Source organism: Papaver somniferum, chromosome 2, assembly GCF_003573695.1.
Source record: "Papaver somniferum cultivar HN1 chromosome 2, ASM357369v1, whole genome shotgun sequence".
NCBI lineage: Eukaryota > Viridiplantae > Streptophyta > Magnoliopsida > Ranunculales > Papaveraceae > Papaver > Papaver somniferum.
The window spans coordinates 162,932,191-162,955,167 of NC_039359.1; the positions used below are offsets into that span (position 1 = coordinate 162,932,191).

At 35.7% G+C, this 22,977-nt stretch overlaps 1 protein-coding gene across 4 annotated transcripts; it reads left to right on the forward strand.

The window, feature by feature from the left end:
- Nucleotides 1–5,096: 5,096 nt before the first annotated feature.
- Nucleotides 5,097–7,181, forward strand: LOC113349619. 4 transcript variants are annotated; one of them, XM_026593615.1, is made up of 2 exons: nucleotides 5,097–5,817; nucleotides 6,319–7,181. In XM_026593615.1, the coding sequence occupies exons 1-2, from the start codon at nucleotides 5,271–5,273 to the stop codon at nucleotides 6,495–6,497; spliced, it is 726 nt and encodes a 241-aa protein (XP_026449400.1). In that variant the 5' UTR covers nucleotides 5,097–5,270; the 3' UTR covers nucleotides 6,498–7,181. The 4 variants fall into 4 exon arrangements, with proteins under 4 accessions (XP_026449400.1, XP_026449401.1, XP_026449403.1 ...); XM_026593616.1 differs by having other exon boundaries at nucleotides 6,325–7,181; XM_026593618.1 differs by having other exon boundaries at nucleotides 5,097–5,765.
- Nucleotides 7,182–22,977: the final 15,796 nt, after the last annotated feature.

The window sequence follows — 22,977 nt, forward strand, 5'->3', positions numbered from 1 at the left end:
CGGTTATGATGTCTAGAAACTATCTGAGTAGAGCTCTGTCACTTATATATGAATTTTAGTATGCTGAGTGCAAACTCGTGTACAACAATTGGAATTTCGCATCAGGGTACATCCTCCTATAGTCAATGATTGTATGCCAACCAAGGAGATTCTTTAGTGTCTTCCAAGGTTCTGAATTGTCCTCAATGTCTCTATTACTAGTGCTTGATTTTGTACTTATTATGGTGTTTTTATGTTTGTGTAGGTGTTTTTGGAGAAATACACTTGTGTGGAAAAAGTTGCTCAAAAAGTGCTATTTGGAACCCCGGAGGACATTTGCTATACGGACCCCAGATTTGACTAAGGGGAATCCAGGGTTATGCATAGCCCAAATTCATCCTCAGCACCCAATTAATAAGGGGCACACTACTTGCTATTTGCACCCCCAGAGCGCCACCTACTATTCGCACCCCTGGTTTGGTTAGGGGGATACCTTCTTCTTCGTTTAAAAAAACAATTGGCGGGAAAACTTTGTATTGAACTGGCAGATTTTTTATCAAGATTTTGACGATGTTCTACAGAGATTAAATGGCTGAAACTTCGTGGGTAGTTGTGATTTTTCATAACAGGCGTGTTATGGGTGTTCGTTTGGATCAGAATTGGCTGAATCATGTCATGGAGCAAAACAGGGGAGTACGTGAAAATGGGGAAGATTTTCACGCGTCTGCTGTTGTTGGGAGAGTTTGGAACGTGCTGGGAGAATGCTAGAGGCGTGTAAGAGTTAAACAAGGAGAGTTTGCAGCTGTAAAACGCGTAAGAATCTAAAACAGGAAAGAAAATATCTGAAAATATTTTCTTTCACTGCCGAGAATTTGTGAAGTTATGGAGGAGATTCGATGCATATTTCGGGTATAAATAGTGTCCCTTGGGTCATATAAGGGTGATGGAGAGTTTTGGGAGCAGTTTAGAGCTTCAACAGAGCTAAAAATCAAGTTGCAGGAAAACTGTTTTCTGTTGGTGCACTGAAGAACACGAAGAACTTTAGACGCACAGAGACAGTTGTTTATCAACGGTGACAACGACACACAGGCGAGGGTCGAGAGTCAACGACAGTACTCATTTATATCGTTCTTTTCAGTTTGTAACACTTATAACTGTTGCAAACCCGGTTTTTAACATTTTCTCTCCATTTCATCTTTGTAAACAATTTTTGAAGCAATGAACAAATATTTTGAGCGTGTTTACACAATGACGAGCTAAACCTATCCTCTGGGGCGAAGGAGGAAGCTATTTCACCAATGAAAAGTGGTAATCTCTAATTTATGCAATTATTATATGATTATTTGCCTAGATAAATAAATTGATAAAATGGTTTTTGTTAAACAATTGTCATTTCAATTGATGGAGCATGCTAGCCTAGGGTTTTGATGTCCCATACTTTCGATCTACAATTGTTATTTCTAAAAAATCAACTATTGCAATATTAAGAATCAATTTGAATGCATGATTTGCATGATTATAATTAGAGAATATAAATCACTTTGATATTGGTAAATAGTGGATTCCATAGCCCAGTCTTCTCCATATTTTTTATATCACTTTTATTTAAGTTTGCTATATCTTTAGTCTTAAAAATTAAATCTAAAATCTATTGCTTTCACAAGTCTCAACGAACCTATTACTACAACTCAATTTGAAATCACATCACTGCCCCATCACCTGTGATCAAAATTCTGAAGTACTGAAATAAATGATCATCAAAAAGTTTTTCTGGCTTGCTGTAGAGCTGCAGGGTTGGTGGTACGCACAACAAAGTACAATCTGGATACACCGCTACAGTTGCGAAGCAGTGACATCTCACTCTGGTGGTCCTTGAGTTTTTTGATGGCGGACACAAGCTGAATAGTCTTGCGAACTCTACTCACAGCCATGTCAATGATGAAATTCAAATCCAGACTCACTGGCCCTCCCAAAAGTTTAACACCATTGGTTGGCCTGCCAATATCTAGAGGAAAACATCTTCTTCAAAACTTCTAGGATCAGCAGTAGGCCAAAAAACCTATGTTTTCTTTATATTAAGATGTAAACCTATACCAGGCCTCCCAGACTCTATGATGCTGAGTGCTTTGGACACCTCAAGAGTGTCGCCGATAATAATCCCATCATCGAGGTACCAGGCATGCAAATCAAGTTTGCACTGAGAAACAATGGTTTTCACAAGTGGATGGAGTGTCAAAGCAAACAATAAAGGACCAAGTGGGTCCCCTTGCTGTACACCAAGTGCCGAGGACAAGATATATTGGTCATAATAAAGTCTAGAAGGCTTACTATAACAAAATTCCACCCAACGTGAATTACCTGGACAATGGAGCCGAACTTCCTTAATGAGATGAGACCGGCACATCAAATTGAAAGCATTGGAAAAGTCAACAAGCAGTATTGATATCTTGGTAGACTGACCTTTCAACTGCAGCAAGTTATTTACAGCATGTAAAATACTCTCACCTCCAATAAGCACACCAACACCAAATTGGTAATCACCCAAGTAAGAAGTCATGGCCTTGCTGACAGAAAAGGCAGCTATCAGGGAGACCAATCTGTGCCAAATGGTACCCACCGCAATAGGCCTAAGCCCGCCACCCGGCTTCAATAGAGGAGTTAGGGGTGCACTAGCTATGAACTCACCTAAGAACTCGGGGCATTTACCAGCCAGCCATAAGTTGACGACCCCCGTGATTGAAGACAGTAACTCGTCCGCTACAGCAGAAGCCGAACCACTCAATGCATCCATTAAAATAAAATTAACATTATTATTACTAATATATTTCATATTTTATAATTAAAAAGTACTATTTTATTTTAAAATATCAATTATTGCTTTTCACTAAAATTGTATTTTCTTAAAATATAATTAAATATATATTGTCTCATATTTAAGTGGAAAAGGAATATTTTTAATTGATAAATATAATTAGTATTAATTAATTATTATTTTATATTAAAAAATCGAATAAAAATCCTCTATACTTACTTCTTTAATTTTAAATAAGTAATTATATTATAAATTATTATTTTATATTATAAATTATTATTCAATTTTTATACTTAGTCACAATATCTAATAAACAAATATTATTATTGAATATTTTGATGATAAATCTATTTTTAAATATGAAATATAAATCTATTTTTAAATCTATTGAATACATAAATTAACTTTATCTCATATTTAAAAGGAAAAGGATTTTATTTTATTATAATAGATATTATTAGTATTAATTAATTACTATTTAAATATCTTATATTAAAATATCAAATAAAAAACCTTTATAATTAATAAGTAATTATATTATAAAATTTATTTTATATTATAAATTATTATTGAATTTTATACTTACTTACAATATCAAATAGACAAATATTATTATTTAAATATTTTATTTAAATCTATTTTCAAAATATATAAATTTTATTATTAAATATATTTTTGAATATATTTGAATTAAATTATATTTTGCCTATATTTAAAAGGAAAAGGAATTTTTTAATTAATAAATATTATTAGTATTAATTAATCATTATTTAAAAATATTATTTATATGAAAATATTAAATAAATTTTTTTTATCATTACTTATTTAATTTTAAATAAGTAATTATATTATAAAATATTATTTTTTATTAAATCATTATTAAATTGTTATACTTACTTAGAATATCAAATAGACAAACATTATTATTTGAATATTTTATCATAAAATATTTTAAAAATATATAAATTTAATTTTAAATCATATTTAGAAATAAAAATAACTTCTTACTAATAAATACTAGTGTCAATAATACAAAATATGTATTTTCATTGACGTTATCTAATTAAAAATATTAATTTAATTATAAAAAATTAAATTAATTTAATATTATTTTGAATTTTTGAAGCATTACTTTAATTTAATATTATTTTATATATTTTTTGGTAAATAATTTTATTTTACTAATTAAAATCGATTTTATTAATTACCTAAAATTAATAAAAGTTAATTTTTTTAAAAAACTCAGCGATTTTCGAAATAAACTTACCACGAAATCAAATTTAAACAAATAAATATACAAAAAATATAAATATAATCAATTTCATTCATAAATATGCCAAACACAAAAATTTAAAAGGATGGAATTCATTTTCTAGGTAGTTTGAAGTCCAGGTAGTTGGAACTCCCTAGAATTCAAACTTCATCCGTGCCAAACGGACCCTTTGAGAACTTGGCAAACAGAGAATTGAAAAATTTCTCATTATGATATACAATACAACTGTAGAGAAGGGAATTAAGCGGCAAATGGTCTGGCAAACTAGGTAGCAGACCGAAGCCAAGCAAAAACCTTATCGACAACGACATAGAACCAGGTAATCTCACATTTTATTAGCCAAATGCTACCAAATGACTATGTGGGTACAAAATAACCGCGTATAATAGTAGCTACTTAGAGCATCCACAGTGGGCGAGTATAACCAAAAATTTGGGATGAGATCGTAACACAGTGGGACGGAGTAAAGATCAAATCCCAACCAAAGATCAAATTCCAGACCAAATATGGTCGCGACCAAATCCCAAATTCTAATATAGTCGGGCGTAAATTTAAAGTACGCTTGTTGCTGGGCGTAAATTTAAAGTACGCTTGTTAACGGGCGGAGATTTAAATTACGTCCGATGAAATTTTAATTAAATAATAAAAAAAAAAGAATGAAAGTCCGCCTGATGAAAGTTGCAAAGAATGGGGCGGACTTTAAAAGTCCGCCTGATGAAATTTTAATGGGGCGGACTTTTAAAGTCCGCCTGATGAAATTTACAAAAAATGGGGCGGACTTTTAAAGTCCGCCTGATGAAATTTTACAAAAAAAAATGGGGCGGACTTTTAAAGTCCGCCTGATGAAATTTTAATCATGTACCGTTGCGTCACAACACGGACTAAACCCAAATTTTGGTCTTTTTTTTGATCTTTGATCTTTGGTTTTGATCGCACCACTGCAGTTGCTGTTAGGCCGTTCTTTATGTTTTTCCATGCTTCAATTTTTTTTTTCTTGTGAGAACTGGCAACTCTTTAGTGACCTAACCTAAAAATTTCACCCCATTTCATTTACAGTAATGACGTGACGGATTATTCAACCAAATAGCAGTGCTGCGATAGAAAATGAATTCTTGAGATGCAAATTTAATTATTTTAGAGAGAGAAGGAGCGTGAATCGGGCGAAAAACCGGTCGTGACTCAAGGGCTTTTTTTCTTTAATTTCTGATGACTAACACTCATCAAACCATGATTGACGAATCAATTGATCCAGGAGGGTTACAAAATAGACGGATTGGTGATGAAGTCAGGGATTCAATTTTTCATGATGAACTAATGGAAGATTCACAGATGATTATGGAGAAGACGAATAGCTTGAAGGAAAATAGGAATATCAAGAGTACTGAAGACATGTGTGTCGATAAAATGGATTCAGAGAGGAGTGGAAATTCACAGGTTGGGGACATAAATTCTCAACAAAGATTTACTAAACCTACCTCTTATAGCGATGCGTTCGTCAACTCAGATTTGAAATGGGAAAAATGTTTTCAAGAGTGGGGTCTGAAAGAATTGGATATAGAGATGGATGGAAGTAACACATATATGACTGGTGTTGTTGATGCTGTGGATGGAATACAATCAATCAGTTTAGACATTGAGACTCAGAAGTGTATCGTTCAGCCATGGAAGCGATGCTTAATTGGTAAAGTTGTGGGAAAAACGGTAGGTTTCAAATTTATTTCTTATAAGGTAAGCGAATTATGGAAGCCTACATGTAAGATTCAAATACTTGATCTTGGCAATAATTTTTTCTTATTTAAATTTGATTGTCCAGATGATTATAGGTTTGCTCTTTTAGAGGGTCCTTGGTTTATTGGTGGTCACCATCTTTCAATGAGAGGATGGACCCCAAATTTCAAATCTTCTAATGCTTCTGTGAATACTTCAGTTGTTTGGGCTCGTCTACCTGAATTACCACTTGAATATTTTGATAAATCTGTTCTTGAGAAAGTAGGAGAAAAAATTGGTAGATTGATAAAGGTAGATAACACCACTGAACTAGTATTGAGGGGTAAGTATGCCAGAGTTTGTGTTGAAATTGCAACAGATAAGCCTTTAGTCCCATTAGTTAGAATGGGTTCTGTCTTTCATAAAGTTGAGTATGAGGGTTTGAATATGATTAGTTTCCAATGTGGAAAAATGACACATAAAAAAGAAAACTTTCCTGTTAATGTTTAAGTTCAATCTACATGTTCTAATCCTCCTTCTGATTTAGGTACAGACCAAGTTGTCAATGTTGAGGCAAGTTTTGGCCCATGGATGATGGTGGACAAAAGGAATAACAAGGTCAGAGGGGGTGGTGTTAGTATGGCAGCTCCAAAGGAGAATAACAAAAGAGATGTTGACAAGAACGTCGAGCCTAGTGGAGGTCCGAAAAAATACTACAAGTGGTGACTCAGATGGTCAGTGGTAGTTGGTTTCAAGAAATAAAGGTAATTGAATATAGGCGGCAGCAACAGATTTGTTTCATTGTCTGAACAAACTGGAATAGATATGAATGAACATGATAGTGAGAGGGTAATAAATGCCAGAAATTATAACAGTAGTCCACACATAAATACTATAAGTGGTGGGAATGTTAAAAGGTCGGAAAGGCAGTTACAAATCAGAGGTGTAACTAATGCTAGTGGATCTGTGGCTAATGATGTTTTATTAAGAGCATATCAGGGAAGGAATTCGAACAGAAAGAGTGGTAACTCAATTAATTCTGGTAGTGGGGGTGTGTTAAATGATAGTCAGTTTATTGTAAGTAATCCTATAAATAAATGGAAAGGAAAAATGGTTATCACTGATAGCAATGGAAGTAGAAAATCAGATGGAGGACAACAGGCAGTTTCAACAAATTCTCTCTCAAGTCTATCCAAGACCATTGGATGTTTCTTGGATGGTGGAAGATCTTCTTGTTCGAAGAGCTAGGGAGGAGCTGCTAGCAATGACCAACCACTTGACAGAAATAGTGATAGATCAAAATAAATCTAATATTAATTTGAACCCAAACCACAAGAGCTTCATAGATTTTATGGACAATTTTTATTTTGTATGGTTTTCTTTTTTAATCACAGCATGCTATTTTTTTCCACCACCACCACTCACTACCACCACTACCAACCACCACCACACACACTATCAACTAGAACATGCACCATCACCAATCAACACCACCATCAACCACCACCATTACCACCACCTCCACACACCCCACCCACCACCTCAACTTATGGATGGTTTTTTCTTTTGAAAGGGAAACATGATAACCTTGATTTTTCAACTATATTACAATTTGGTAATCCATTTTAATGTTTATAAATTTAAACTAATCCTAATTCAATCCGTTATAATCCAAAATTATATATCTATAAGAATTGATGAGATTCTTTTAAGAAACATTATACATCCACTAGATTCAGGTAAAACTAGTATTTATTTTTATCCATATAAATCCTGATTCAGTACACCCCTGTTAGACGTATGGGCACATCTGAAATGTATTTCTAGATGTTACCCTCCGGAATTTTTTTCGAAGTACGGAATTAATATATAATGTAGGGTTTTGTTTCTTCAAAGTACGGAATAATAGATAATATGTTTTTTTTTTGGATTGGATACAACATTTATCCCTAGACTAATCTTAAATCCATCAATTTAGTAATTTATATTTATTAAAGGGGCTATTTTGTGTTTCCTCCCCTCCAAAGATCGCTAATTAGCGTTTCCTTCCCAAAAAGATCAAAATTAGTGTTTCCTCTCATCGTTAGTTTTTCCATCAATTGATCGGTTAGCTGAGTCAGCAAAAATATACGCGTGGCAGATATATACAAGTGTCGGACAAAGTTACAAAAATACCTTCATTTTCTTTATTAGATTGATATGAGTTTCAGATATGTTTATGGAGTATTCAAAAGAAAAAACGAAAACCCGTCACCTGTATTATTAACGGTGAGAGCGACGATTGCCGAAACCTTTACCTGAAAATAAAGTAAATATTGTGAGAATTTTTGGTTTTACTGTACTAGCAAAAGACGGTGATATGAGTTGGGATTTTAATGGTGGGAAATAGATGGTGAATCTTGTCTTTCATGGCAATATTTTTTTTATTGATCTCAGGTAACTTCTTTTTCTTCTCTCTATATCTCATAATCCTATCTGCCGCCGTTGACTCTCTAATGCAATTGCAGCAGCTCAATTTTTGTTTCTGTTAAAAAATTTTCATCTGCCAATCTCAGTTCGGAAAAATGGTAAATAATAACATATCAAATTGGTAATTTACGTTTAAAATTTAGTGATGTTAACGCCTAACAGATTTGATGCGTCTTAAAAAAACAGATTTACTAACAAAGACAACAGTAGGTGATTATCATATTGCTAACCTGCTTCAATGGTACCACCATTAATGGAAGCAATAACTTGTTGGGCTATTCAGTACCTTTTTCTATGAATTTGATGTTGCGCAGTTAAATTAATGAGATCAAAAAAGGAATTAATGGTTTGGATGGGATTGAAATTTCTGAAAAGGAGTTAAGGATCAGAGAAGAAAGATTTTTGAAATTGGGAAAAACTTTTGTTAAATTGAATAGACATCTGCATCTGTTTCTACATATGTAGCATGGGTTTTCATCGATGGAGGTGGTGGTGCTTGATTTGAAGACGGTGCTGGTAGATTTTTATTTTGATTTTAAAAGGTTTTTCTATTTTGGAATTAGGGTTCTTCCAAACTGTTCATGTGGCGGAAAACGCAATGGTGGTGGCAGAGGAGGAGATTCATGTGATGGGATATTTGTTGTAATATTTCGATTGCAGTAAATAAGAGTTCGATGCTCGGACTTGAAAAGATTTTTAAAACAAAAATATATACACAATATTTGTCACAGGATCAAGAGATACTGGGACTCAGGATTTCACCAATTCTTATACTCATGCGATTCAATTATTAATTATAGACAATTAAAGCTTATATTGATAACAAATATCAACTCTTACTTTGCCAAAAATAGATTTTGTAAGTATTATATGTAAATCATAAGCATGATGCATCAAGAATCTCATGGATTAAGCATACATCATCAGACAAAATCACAAATAATCAATAAAAATCATAATTCCATTCATAATAGTGCAAATAGTCATAAAAGAATTAAATAAAATTACTCATGCATAAAGAATGGTTTCCTCCATCATCCCAGTATTGGGGTTTATCTACTCATAATAATCATGTTCTCAAAATACATACTTGATGCTCAAAATATGATCAAAAGAGTGAAAAATATAATACAGTGAAACTACGACCCTCTTTAAGCGTCCAAAAAAGAACGATACCTCAGCGCTGCTGTTGATTAGCGACGCTGGTCTGCTGCTGTTGAATAACGACGCAAGTCCGCTGCTGCTAGCACTGTTGAAGAACGACGGCCCTGGAGGGTCCGTTCTTCGTCTTCTTCTTCCTCCTCGAGCAGCAGCAGGAAACTTTCCTGCAGCTTCCCGTTCTTCGTCTTCCAGCCTCTCTGCTGCGTCTCTGTGGTCTCTAAACTTCCCCAAACTTCTTGATAATCTTCTCTCACTTCGCACCAGCCTTTTTATATACCCAATCAGCTACAAAAATCCCGATAAAATCTCTTCTATCGGCGACTATTCTTTTTTTCTTCTTCTCTGCGTGCAGTTGAGAAAATCTCTCCTGTCACTCCCTGTACGCGTTTTTTAGATATAAAATTGCCACCAAACTCTTATCAAGACTTGAACAGGACCAAGTATAGTTTACATCAGCGTAAAACTCTCCCAGAATCTCTTAAAAATAGCTTTGAAAGTTAAACAGAGAGTACGTGTCCTGTTTGGACTTTGATCGCTTCCTCCGACTTATACATCCCAACTGGTTGGGTTAAATCACTTGTAACAGGCCTGTTTAGTCTATTAGAGTCCATCCCAGTCGAGTTTGGCGATTGAGTCTCTTTAGAAATCGTCCAACAATCGAATCCTAAAAACTGTTCGTGAAACATTTCTTTTCCCGCCAAAACGTTAATTTGAAATGTGAAGAAGGATGCCCCCTAGCCAGTCCCGGTCTCCCTTTAGCAGATGCCTGGAAATGGGTCACCCCTTAGTAATTAGGTTACCCCTTATCCAAAGTGAGAGTCCGTATAGTAATTTTCTCCCACGAGCGCAAAAACCATTTTTTTAGCCAATTTCGCCGCAAAAGCTTATTTCTCCAAAAATACCTACATGGACATAAAAAGCCATAATAAATATAAAATCGAGCACTAATAATATATACAATTGAGATTATATAAGACACAAAAATGTGCCTATCAAATACCCCCAAACTTATTATTTTCTAGTCCTCGAGCAAATCAAATAGAAAATAAAATCCTAACTCACTGTCGCAGGCATCGTCGATTGCATTTAGCGTATGCAACAAGCCTTTAAACCCCTAGGTGGACCTAGTGGACGAGTTATAGTCTCGGGAGGGCTTACAAGAGATATACCCACAAAACCTTAACACTCCAGACCCTAGCTATCTACAACGAACCTTGGAAGGCACTAAAGAATCTCCTTGGTTGGCATACTTATTGACTACAAGAGGAAGTACCCTGATGCGAAATTCCAATTGATGTACACGAGTTTGCACTCAAGCATACTAAAATTCATATATAAGTGACAGAGATCTACTCAGATAGTTGCACTATGGACATCATATTCGGAGTCAAACTAATCACATGGAAAGATTAAGAGATGGATATAGAAAAACATAGATGGTTTTGATGTTTACTAAGTGAACGGCGTTTCCCATATCTGTCTGAAGGCCTCCGCCAAAATGAACCTATCCTAATGGATTGAGATACTAGTCTGACTAATATCAACACACTGGCATATACAAGGAAACCAGTGGTCGATAACCTAACTCTAGGTCAGCACAACTGGCATATACAAGGGTACCAGTGGTCGACTTTATTGAATTTTCCTTTTGGTCGAATGGTCTGGTCTCAAAAAAATTTCTTTTTTTTTTCAACTGTTTTTTTTTCAACTTTTATTTTTTTTTCAACTTTTATTTTTTTTTCAACTTGCCGAGTAATAGTCTCGGGAGGGCTTACAAGAGATATACCCACAAAAAATTAATACTCCAGACCCTAGCTATCTACAACGAACCTTGGAAGGCACTAAAGAATCTCCTTGGTTGGCATACTTATTGACTACAAGAGGAAGTACCCTGATGCGAAATTCCAATTGATGTACACGAGTTTGCACTCAAGCATACTAAAATTCATATATAAGTGACAGAGCTCTACTCAGATAGTTACACTATGGACATCATATTCGGAGTCAAACTAATCACATGGAAAGATTAAGAGATGGATATAGAAAAACATAGATGGTTTTGATGTTTACTAAGTGAACGGCGTTTCCCATATCTGTCTGAAGGCCTCCGCCAAAATGAACCTATCCTAATGGATTGAGATACTAGTCTGACTAATATCAACAGACTGGCATATACAAGGGAACCAGTGGTCGATAACCTAACTCTAGGTCAGCACAACTGGCATATATAAGGGTACCAGTGGTCGACTTTATTGAATTTTCCTTTTGGTCGAATGGTCTGGTCTCAAAAAAATTTCTTTTTTTTTTTCAACTATTTTTTTTTCAACTGTTTTTTTTTTCAACTTTTTTTTTTTTTTTTTTTTTTTTTTTTTTGTAACTCAATCACTCTAATTCATCCTAGCATTGGTAACAATTTGAATCGTGGGCCCCACCTATCACTTAGAGAAACATGGTTTAAAAACAAAATAAAATAAAAATAGAAGTGAAAAGGATTCAACGAGATATGGTGAAACTATCATGTTATTTCTAACACCTGAGCTCTGTGCTTTTATTAATAGACTCTTTAGATGTTTCCATCTATTCAGATTGGTTCCTCAACTCCTACAACCAAAATGCTTCCATCCACTTAGATTGGTTAGTGTCATCCTAAATATGCATAAATTTCTAGGCTCTGGAGTTTATTTATTCATACTGCAACTAAAAAGTTTCTCCATACCCCCAAACTTAAATCTAACATTGTCCTCAATGTTCTAAAGATGAAATTAAAAGCATGAACAAGGAGAAACTGTTACCATTTGAAGCAAAAGAGATAAGGAAAGATATTACCGTGTTGCATGAGATTGGGTTACCTCCCAAGAAGTGCTAAGTTTAAAGTCTTCAGCCAGACATAGAAAAGGTTTAGTCAACTCGAACCGTATAACAATAGCCGGAATAACTGTGGGTCTTTAAAACCAAAAAGAGATGACAAAAAGAAACTGCAGTGAACCAAGAAAATGTACAAGACTAGCATGCCCTTACCTAGTTTCTGGATAACTATCGCTAATTGCGGTTCAGGTTCAGGTTCTATGAAGGGGTCTAAATAGACTATTTTCCTCGGATGCATTTCCTCATAGGTAGGATCCAAATTATTAGGTCCTAGAATCTGGAAAAACTCAGATAAGAACCTGGAATCACAAAATAACCTAAATAATTTAGGATCCTCTAAGTCAATTAGGTATGACTTACATAGTTGACCACAGTCAGAGTAGTGGTCATTCTGAAGCAAATGTGTCGATTCTAATTTCCTAAAGTACTTAGGCTTAGTCTCAGAACTTAATAAGTGACACATTTGAAATCTATACGTTCCCACAATTGGAAGAAAACTATTTGGTGGGAAAACAAATTCAATCTGGGTATCATAGCCTGGGCAAACCACATCAACCAGAGGATGGGTTTCTAACGACTGAACTTTTTTCAGGACATCATTAGGTTCGGGAAAACGAGTATGAAGGTAATCTTGCAAAATGGTCGAGGCAGAGATATCAAGCCCTAAGTGTGTGGAATTTATGAGAGTTAAAGGTAAGGCACTAGTAAAGTGATAATCACCCCCAAACTTAGAGTTTTCAGTGTCTCTAGATAGACCTCTAATTATTTCTTGAATTTCCGTATCTTCAGATTCCTTAAAATATTCAAGAGATTCTTCTAAGTTATTATCAGGTAGTGCATCTTTACTCATCTCTACGGGTCTATCTTCTTCTTCCAAGACTATTGTTTCTAAGTCGCTAGACTCTAAAACAGTATTTTCGAAATGAACCCGTTCCTCTAAACCACTATCGGCTTCGTAATCAAAAGGAAAAACTACATCGTCTAAAACGGTGGTATCCCTAATCAAATCCTTGTCCTTTTGAATAGGTGAATAATCATAAAAATTATTTGGATTTGAACTAGAAATAATATAATCACTATACAGCTCAATTGGATTACTAGACTCCTGATCACTATGCCTACATATTTCAGATTCTTCATTACTGCTATCCTCATCATCATAGTACGAAGATGATTGAACCTTATCTAAATAAGTAGTGTTACCAATTATAACCTCGTTATCTTGATTATGTGAAAAACTATCTTCATTCTCAAGGGTATTATTGGATACACTATATTGGAAATTCAAGTTATTTCGAGCAATACTTTCGTTCGTTTCTAACTCAAGTCTACGTGTCGACTCAGCTATCCTCTCAAGGGTCTCTTCCAAAGAAAGTTCCCTTAGTGTAGGATCTAAGTTTTGAGTTAATATATTGAGGATATCTTCTACAGATTCAGTTGTTGTTGCAGTTCTTTCGTCCATAACTACATTATTCACCTCATCTAATTTATACGTCAATTCAGCTAACTGACGTGATGACTCAGCTAAATTCCTGAGAGTCTCTTCTAGAGAAGGAATAGGAACTGAAGGATCATAATAAGGACTACTTTTCAATAGTTTGATTGTATCCTCTAAAGACGAAGAACTAGTATTATAATCTTCTTGCTCGTATGACTGATGCGCGTGCGGATAGTAATTGGGCTCACCATGGTATGAACCATAACCTTGAAAAGGTTGGCGTCCCCAGCCACTATTCTCACTATGGTCATAATACTGATGATGTCCATATTCAAATTCAGGTCGATATTCATTGTATTGGCTTCTATCATACCAGTTCGACATTCTTAATTGCAAGGGAATTCTACACAATCACAAACAAGGCCGACTCGACTCCACCAAAACAAACCTAAAGATTTCTAGCAAACAAAAAGCATGATGGCTCCACTTAGATTGTTTCTAGACCAGCTTCTATCTTTCGAAATGGAATTCGTTGCAATTTGAGCAAACCCCTCTGGAATCAATCCAAGTCAAAGTAAGTTGAATTGAGGCGAGGGAAGCTCAGTGGAGCTTTGATACCCAAGGCCTCACCGCTATCACAAGGAGGCGCAGTCACACATTCAACTCACAGAAACCATCATGAACTTTGGAGTGTGCTTAAAGACCAACCAATATTTTTCGAACGAGTTTCCTATTAAGCTCGTTACCCTATCGATCTCGTTCTATTCCAAATTTTAAGCTTGGGTTCGCGTTAGGTTTCGTTTTCCTAAGGCGGGCAAGAAGGGAGCGGTAATGAAATCCGAACCCTTATCTTGATTTGGCCAGGCCTTGCCCTTTACTAGGAAATTAAAAACAATCCAAATTCGTCCTCAATCAATGAATCACCTTAAGGAATACAGTAACTCGCTTACAGGAGATTCGCGAGTGTTTTGATGGACTTACCTCCCGTACCAGACGGGGGATGAACCGTTGAAGTCGACTCGGGCCACGACTCCTATGTCATGTACGAAACCGAGGGGCCGAGACGATATCGTAATCGTCGTCCTTCCCTGCAAACAGTTTGTATTTAAGGATACCCTTCCGTAGGGTTTAAAAATAAAAATAAAAATGTCCAAAAGTCCAGAATAAAGTCCAAATAAAAAGTCCAAAAATTACAAAAATTATGAAAAATAAAGCCTATTTACAAATTCTAAAAAAAAATAAATAAAATCTATATACAAAAAAAAAAATAATAATAAAAATTAAATCCTAAAAAAAAAAATTGATGTCTTCTTTTTTTTTCTTCTCTTTTAGCTTTTAGCTTTAAGCTTTTTGTTCCCAAGTCCTTAGTATACCACTTCGAACCTGTAAATCAAAGACACCAAAAGAAACGTAAAAAGGAACAAATAATAATAAATAAATAAAAAAAATTAAACCTAAAAACAAATCTATATACAAGTCCGCGTCGGCGGCGCCATTTTGTTGTAATATTTCGATTGCGGTAAATAAGAGTTCGATGCTCGGACTTGAAAAGATTTTTAAAACAAAAATATATACACAATATTTGTCACAGGATCAAGAGATACTGGGACTCAGAATTTCACCAATTCTTATACTCATGCGATTCAATTATTAATTCTAGACAATTAAAGCTTATATTGATAACAAATATCGACTCTTACTTTGCCAAAAATAGATTTTGTAAGTATTATATGTAAATCATAAGCATGATGCATCAAGAATCTCATGGATTAAGCATACATCATCAGACAAAATCACAAATAATCAATAAAAATCATAATTCCATTCATAATAGTGCAAATAGTCATAAAAGAATTAAATAAAATTACTCATGCATAAAGAATGGTTTCCTCCATCATCCCAGTATTGGGGTTTAGCTACTCATAATAATCATGTTCTCAAAATACATACTTGATGCTCAAAATATGATTAAAAGAGTGAAAAATATAATACAGTGAAACTACGACCCTCTTTAAGCGTCCAGAAAAGAACGATACCTCAGCGCTGCTGTTGATTAGCGACGCTGGTCTGCTGCTGTTGAATAACGACGCAAGTCTGCTGCTGCTAGCACTGTTGAAGAACGACGGCCCTGGAGGGTCTGTTCTTCGTCTTCTTCTTCCTCCTCGAGCAGCAGCAGGAAGCTTTCCTGCAGCTTCCCGTTCTTCGTCTTCCAGCCTCTCTGTTGCGTCTCTGTGGTCTCTAAACTTCCCCAAACTTCTTGATAATCTTCTCTCACTTCGCACCAGCCTTTTTATATACCCAATCAGCTCCAAAAATCCCGAGAAAATATCTTCTATCGGCGACTATTCTTTTTTTCTTCTTCTCTGCGTGCAGTTGAGAAAATCTCTCCTGTCACTCCCTGTACGCGTTTTTTAGATATAAAATTGCCACCAAAATCTTATCAAGACTTGAACAGGACCAAGTATAGTTTACTTCAGCGTAAAACTCTCCCAGAATCTCTTAAAAATAGCTTTGAAAGTTAAACAGAGAGTACGTGTCCTGTTTGGACTTTGATCGCTTCCTCCGACTTATACATCCCAATTGGTTGGGTTAAATCACTTGTAACAGGCCTGTTTAGTCTATTAGAGTCCATCCCAGTCGAGTTTGGCGATTGAGTCTCTTTAGAAATCGTCCAACAATCGAATCCTAAAAACTGTTCGTGAAACATTTCTTTTCCCGCCAAAACGTTAATTTGAAATGTGAAGAAGGATGCCCCCTATCCAGTCCCGGTCTCCCTTTAGCAGATGCCTGGAAATGGGTCACCCCTTAGTAATTAGGTTACCCCTTATCCAAAGTGAGAGTCTGTATAGTAATTTTCTCCCACGAGCGCAAAAACCACTTTTTTAGCCAATTTCGCCGCAAAAGCTTATTTCTCCAAAAATACCTACAGGGACATAAAAAGCCATAATAAATATAAAATCGAGCACTAATAATATATACAATTGAGATTATATAAGACACAAAAATGTGCCTATCAATATTCTTACAGGGTATTTTGGGAAGATTACGAAACACGTGTACAATCTATGCCACGCATGTACAAATGATGACTCACCTAGCTGAGCAATGGATGGAAAAACTAATGATGGGAGGAAACACTAATTTTGATCTTTTTGGGGAGAAAACACTAATTAACGATCTTGGGAGGGGAGGAAACACAAAATAGTCCTTGCTTTCAAGTGTTGTTTGGAAGAGATATTTTGGAAGAGTTCCAGGTGTTTGTGAAATCAACTAGGAAACTGAATCAAAGGAAACGGGAATGGTCATTATAGCTGAAATGAAAATTGTAAAAATAACCAGCATTAGTATCTTTTTAATTCATACAAATTACTTATTTTGCGTTTTCGTGCATTTTGTGATGTTCATATCAATAAATTTTGTCTTTCTTCCTTAATATAATTAATTTTTATATCCAAATGGTAACGTGGAAATTGGATTTGATGGTCGAAGTTCCCCTGCTGTCAAAAGTAATAGATTTCATCGGTATCTGGTCATTATTTATCAAGTATATTACACAAACAAAAATTCCATGGGAGGAGAAATTAGAATACAAAGGAAACTAATATTTTTCTATCATCCAAGAATATTATCGTAAGGATTAAAAAGAAGTTCAACATTTTGACGGAGCTCTTTTAAACAAATTCTCATTTTTACCATCATTCAATAAACTTACTGATAAAGGATACACCTGATCAGCAGGAGAGTCCTATTCTTAAGCAAATATTTTCTATTCAGAGTTAGTTCCTATTATATAGGATCAGTCATATTTGTATGTATATACGCAAATCTCATTAAATGAAAATGTCAAGGACTTTACATTCTTTCATGGTATCATATTACCAAAGTCCCTAATTCATTCTTCCGCTCCCTTTCTATGGCTAGTACTTCTACCACTTATGATATCCCAAACCTAGAAAAACAACTCCAGTTTATCACAGTCAAGCTAGATGATGAAAACTTCCTTATATGGAAGAAACAAATCAAATCTCTTCTTGCCTCTCTTGATATTGACAACTTCCTAGATTCATCTGTTCCACCCCCTTCAACAGAAACTCTAAATGCTGAGACCCAAAACACCATTCCCAATCCTCAGTTTCTTCAATGGCGTAAAGCAGATAAAACTCTCCTCAAATTACTTCAAGCAACCTTCTCTACAAATCTCCTTGCTCGAACTCCTACCTTTGACACTTCTCTTGAACTCTATCTTTACCTGGAAAAAGCATTCACCTCTCAAATCACTTCACGAACTCATCAGCTTCTTACACAACTTCAACAAATTCAAAGAGGCAGCAAAACAATCAATGAATATCTAGGAGATATCAAACAAATTTCTGATTCCATTGCATATACTCCTACTCCTGTCACTGATCCCAGTCTTGTGCATCATACTCTACGTGGTTTAGGTCCTGAATATGCCCAGTTTGTTACTGCCATTGAAACAAGAGAAAAAATTCCAAGTTTTGCTCAGCTGTATCCTCTTCTTATCAACCATGAACAACGTCTCATTCAATCTAATAATCTCACACTCCATTCTCAAACATCTGCACTTCTTGCTCGTACCCAAACTCAAGCCAACCCCTTCCCTTTACATACCACAAACCATTCCAACACATCCCATTACCCCTCTTCCATGAACAACCAAACTAATTATTATTCTTATCGTGGTGGTAGAAATAGTGGTCGCTGTGGACGTAGTAATTATGGCCGTGGTAGTCGAGGAGGAGGTCGCAATCAAAGTCGAGGAACTTATGGAGGTCGATTCCAGCATCAATATGCCTATCCACAGCAGCAATCTATTCTTGGTGCGCCACCTACGTTTTCTACTTCAACTTTACCTTGTCAAGTATGCAACACCACTGGACATGCAGCTCTTCAATGTCCCCATCGTTTTGATCACTCCTATCAGGCAGCAGATCTTCCACAGACTTTTGCTGCAATGCAACTTAATGGCACACCATATGATCAACATTGGTATCCTGACTCCGGTGCCACACATCATATGACTGCAGATGATGCTCCAATGGTGAATCGGTCTCATTATCAGGGAACTGAACATGTTGCTGTCGGCAATGGTAATATCCTTCCTATTCTACATACTGGTAACATTAACCTACAAACTCCATTTCATAAATTTTCTCTCCAGAATGTACTCCATGTTCCTCATATTCAGAAAAATCTCATATATGTTTCCCAACTCACTAAAGATTATAACTGTTCCATCACCTTTGATTGTGATGGTTTTGTTGTTCAGGACCGGGTGACAGGGAAAATACTGCTCCAAGGACCCAGTAAGGCTGGTCTCTATCCACTTCCCATCAATAAATCATTTTCGAGTTGTCTTTCTTCTGTTAGTGTTAATGTAGGAGTGAAAACAACTGCTGATGTTTGGCATAAGCGACTGGGTCATCCTCATCTTCATATTCTCCAATCATTAGCATCCACTAAGTCTATTCCTTTAAGCAAACCTAAACTCTCAGGTATTTGCGAACAATGTATGCATGCCAAACATCACAGGCTATCCTTTGTTTTGAATGAAAATAAATCCAGTCAAATTCTGTTTAAGATTCACTCTGATCTTTGGGGACCTGCTCCTGTAACTTCAAAGTCTGGTTTTCGTTATTTTTTGCTTCTTGTGGATGATTGCTCACGTTTCACTTGGTTATATTTTCTGCATCAGAAATCTCAAGTTTATCAATGTTTCATAAATTTTAAGCTACTTGTTGAGAATCGGTTCAATGCATCCATTAAAATTTTGCAAAGTGATGGAGGTGGAGAGTATGTTTCTCACTGCCTTCGTGACTATTTTGTTTCCAATGGAATTTTCCATCAGTTTTCCTGTCCACATACACCACAACAAAATGGTGTTGCAGAACGCAAAATACGCCATATCGTAGAGACGGGTCTAACTCTAATTTATCAAAGCTCATTACCAAAACAGTTTTGGCCTGATGCTTTTAGCACTTCCGTGTACTTGATTAACAGAATGCCTACTAAAGTTCTAGCTGGTATTTCTCCCTATGCTAAACTCCATAATCGATCTCCCGATTACACTTTTTTGAAAGTTTTTGGGTGTCGCTGTTACCCATTCCTTGTTCCGTATCGTCAAAATAATCTAGATTCAAAAACCAAGTCTTGTATCTTCTTAGGTTACAGTGATTTTCATAAAGGGTACAAGTGTTTTGAACCGATCTCTAATCAAGTTTACATATCTCGCCATGTTGTTTTTGATGAACTCTCCTTTCCCTTTGCTACTCAAACAGATAGTCTCCATCCTTGTAGTACTCCTATTAGCATATGGCTACATGGTCTTCCAAATACTGAACCATTAGCTTTTGATTCCTTAATACCTACTAGCCAGACTACTCAACCTCCGAATATCCCAGTTGTCCCTTCTCCTACAGAAAATTCTTCTCTCACCTCTCATTATGAGTCACCTTCACCCATCCAAAACTCTATATCCCATCAACCAACAAATGATTTTTTTTCTGCATCTATTCCTGTTCCAACTCCAGAATTGTCTCATGTTGCTTCACAGCCTTCTCCAGTGGATAGTCCCTTGTCTCCTGCAGCTTCCTTACCTGACCCGGTACCTGCTCCACGTACCATTGTTACACGTTCGCAATCAGGTATTCACAAACCCAAAATTCCGTTTTCTCTTCTTGCTACTAAACATCCAATTCCGCAGTGCTTCATAAATGTTTTGCAGGCATTACCAACCGAACCTACGTGTTTTACCACTGCATCCAAAAATCCAAAATGGCTACAGGCAATGCTTGAAGAATTCAATGCACTTCTTTCCAATCGTACTTGGTCCTATGTTCCTTATGTCTCTGGCATGAACTTGGTTGGATGCAAATGGGTTTATGGAAATTAAACAAAAAGCTGATGGAAGTATTGATCGTTATAAAGCACGACTTGTTGCCAAAGGCTACTCTCAACAATTCGGTATTGATTATGAAGAAACTTTCAGTCCTGTAGTAAAACCAGTTACAATTAGGCTTATTTTAAGCATTGCGATCACTGAATCTTGGCCTATTCGACAGCTTGACGTAAAAAATGCCTTTCTCCATGGTTCTTTAGATAAAGATGTCTATATGCTTCAACCTCCTGGTTTCATAGACAAGGATCATCCTACCCATGTCTGTAAACTTCACAAAGCTCTTTACGGTCTCAAACAGGCACCTCGTGCTTGGTTCCTAAGGTTTACTTCGTTTCTCCTGTCACTTGGTTTTGTGGCTTCCAAGTCAGACTCCTCTCTATTCACTCGACAGTCTGGTCAAGGGATTTTAGTTCTCCTCCTTTATGTTGATGATATTTTATTAACAGGTTCAGATCCCTCACTGCCTAATCTTATTAATGATCTTCATAGAGAATTTTCCATGACTGATCTTGGTGATGTTCACAATTTTCTGGGCATGGAACTAAACAGATCTAAGTCCGGTCTCCATCTTACTCAGAACCGTTATACTCTTGATATTCTAAATAGAGTAAATCTTCTAAACTCCAAACCAGTTTCCACCCCATGTTCTTCTGGAGGAAAATTATCTATGCATGATGGTGTTCTGTTTGCTGATGTTACCTTGTATCGTAGTTTGGTAGGAGCATTACAATATCTATCGTTAACACGACCAGACATCACTTATTCGGTAAATCAAGTGAGTCAATTTATGCACTCTCCTACTGATGTTCATTTTCTTGCAGTAAAAAGGATATTACGATATCTCAAAGGCACTCTGGGACGTGGTCTGTTCTTTAGTGTATCATCTTCATATCAACTGCGTGCTTTTAGTGACGCGGATTGGGAAGGAAATCCAGATACTAGACGTTCTACCACAGGTAGTTGTGTGTTTCTTGGTAATCATCTTATCTCCTGGTCGTCGAAAAAGCAACCAACGGTTGCTCGTAGCAGCACGGAAGTAGAATATCGTGCTCTTGTTCTTACTATGGCTGAAATGACCTGGATTCAGTATATTCTCAGAGATCTGTCCATTGTGATGCTACAAACTCCTATCTTATATTGTGACAATATAAGCGCTACATACATGGCTTTCAATCCTATAATGCACTCACGGACAAAACATGTTCAGATAGATTATCATTTTGTCCGTGAACGTGTGGCTCGTCGATTGTTGAAGGTTTCTTACATCTCTACTCGGTATCAACTGGCGGATTTATTCACCAAAAGTCAAGTGGCATCAAGACATAAGGACCTCTCATCCAAGCTCTCACTTAAAGACTCTCCTATGCTCGGCTTGACGGGGGGTGATAACGGATACACCTGATCAGCAGGAGAGTCCTATTCTTAGGCAAATATTTTCTATTCAGAGTTAGTTCCTATTATATAAGATCAGTCATATTTGTATGTATATATGCAAATCTCATTAAATGAAAATGTCAAGGACTTTACATTCTTTCACTTACTTCTCTAAACCATTATTTGTCCAGTAAGTATCCAAGACCATTTATCTTGCAGATCTAATATTGCAAGTGACATTTGTTACAAGTCTTGAATGACACCTGGAAGATCAATCTATATGTCACCACAAAATTTTAAAAAAAGAAAAAAACTATGAAACGTTAAAGATATGACCTTCAAGACTGAAAAAATCGATACCTGGATTACTGAATAGGAAATTGAACAATACATTTTCATACTACATGTAGCATGACCTGAATAAAAGACGGTCTAATACTCTAGTGAAAGAGTAGGTGTCGAAAAATTCTCCCGTCGAGATCAAAAACATGTAAACGATTAATCGGAAGTAAGCATAAACAACCAAACTGTTGGGAATATATATTTAAAACATAAAATGAATTCTCAATAAAAAAAAAATTAATAGCAATTAAGTTTTTCATAAAAGAAAAAATTAATTTTGTTATTGTTAATTTTAACCGTTATATATTTGTGGGTTTTAATAGTGTTAACTCCATTATAATGACATTTGAAAGAATTTTTAATTTTTTTGAAACTCTTGACTATAAATCAGAATTTTGATTGGAAAAACAAATGAGAGAGTTTTTCTTTTATGCTTTGGTGTTAAAAATAATCTGGAGAGTTATTGAAATCCTTTTTGTAGTGAGAGAGTTTTTTCCTTTTATGACTTGAGTTTACAAAAGAAAAGAATTTCAGAGAAAGAAAAATAAGTGTGTGAACATCTCTTATTTTTCTAAATGAGTTTCTGAGCAAGAATGAAGTGTAGAAGTTTCACATCTTCTCATCGTGCAAGAGTGATT

Excerpts from the sequence above, each read along its gene's own strand:
- LOC113349619 (XM_026593615.1), top strand. The coding sequence starts at position 5,271 with ATGACTAACACTCATCAAACCATGATTGACGAATCAATTGATCCAGGA. Across the intron at positions 5,818-6,318 it reads CGAATTATGGAAGCCTACAT|GTACAGACCAAGTTGTCAAT; the intron begins GTAAGATTCAAA and ends CTTCTGATTTAG.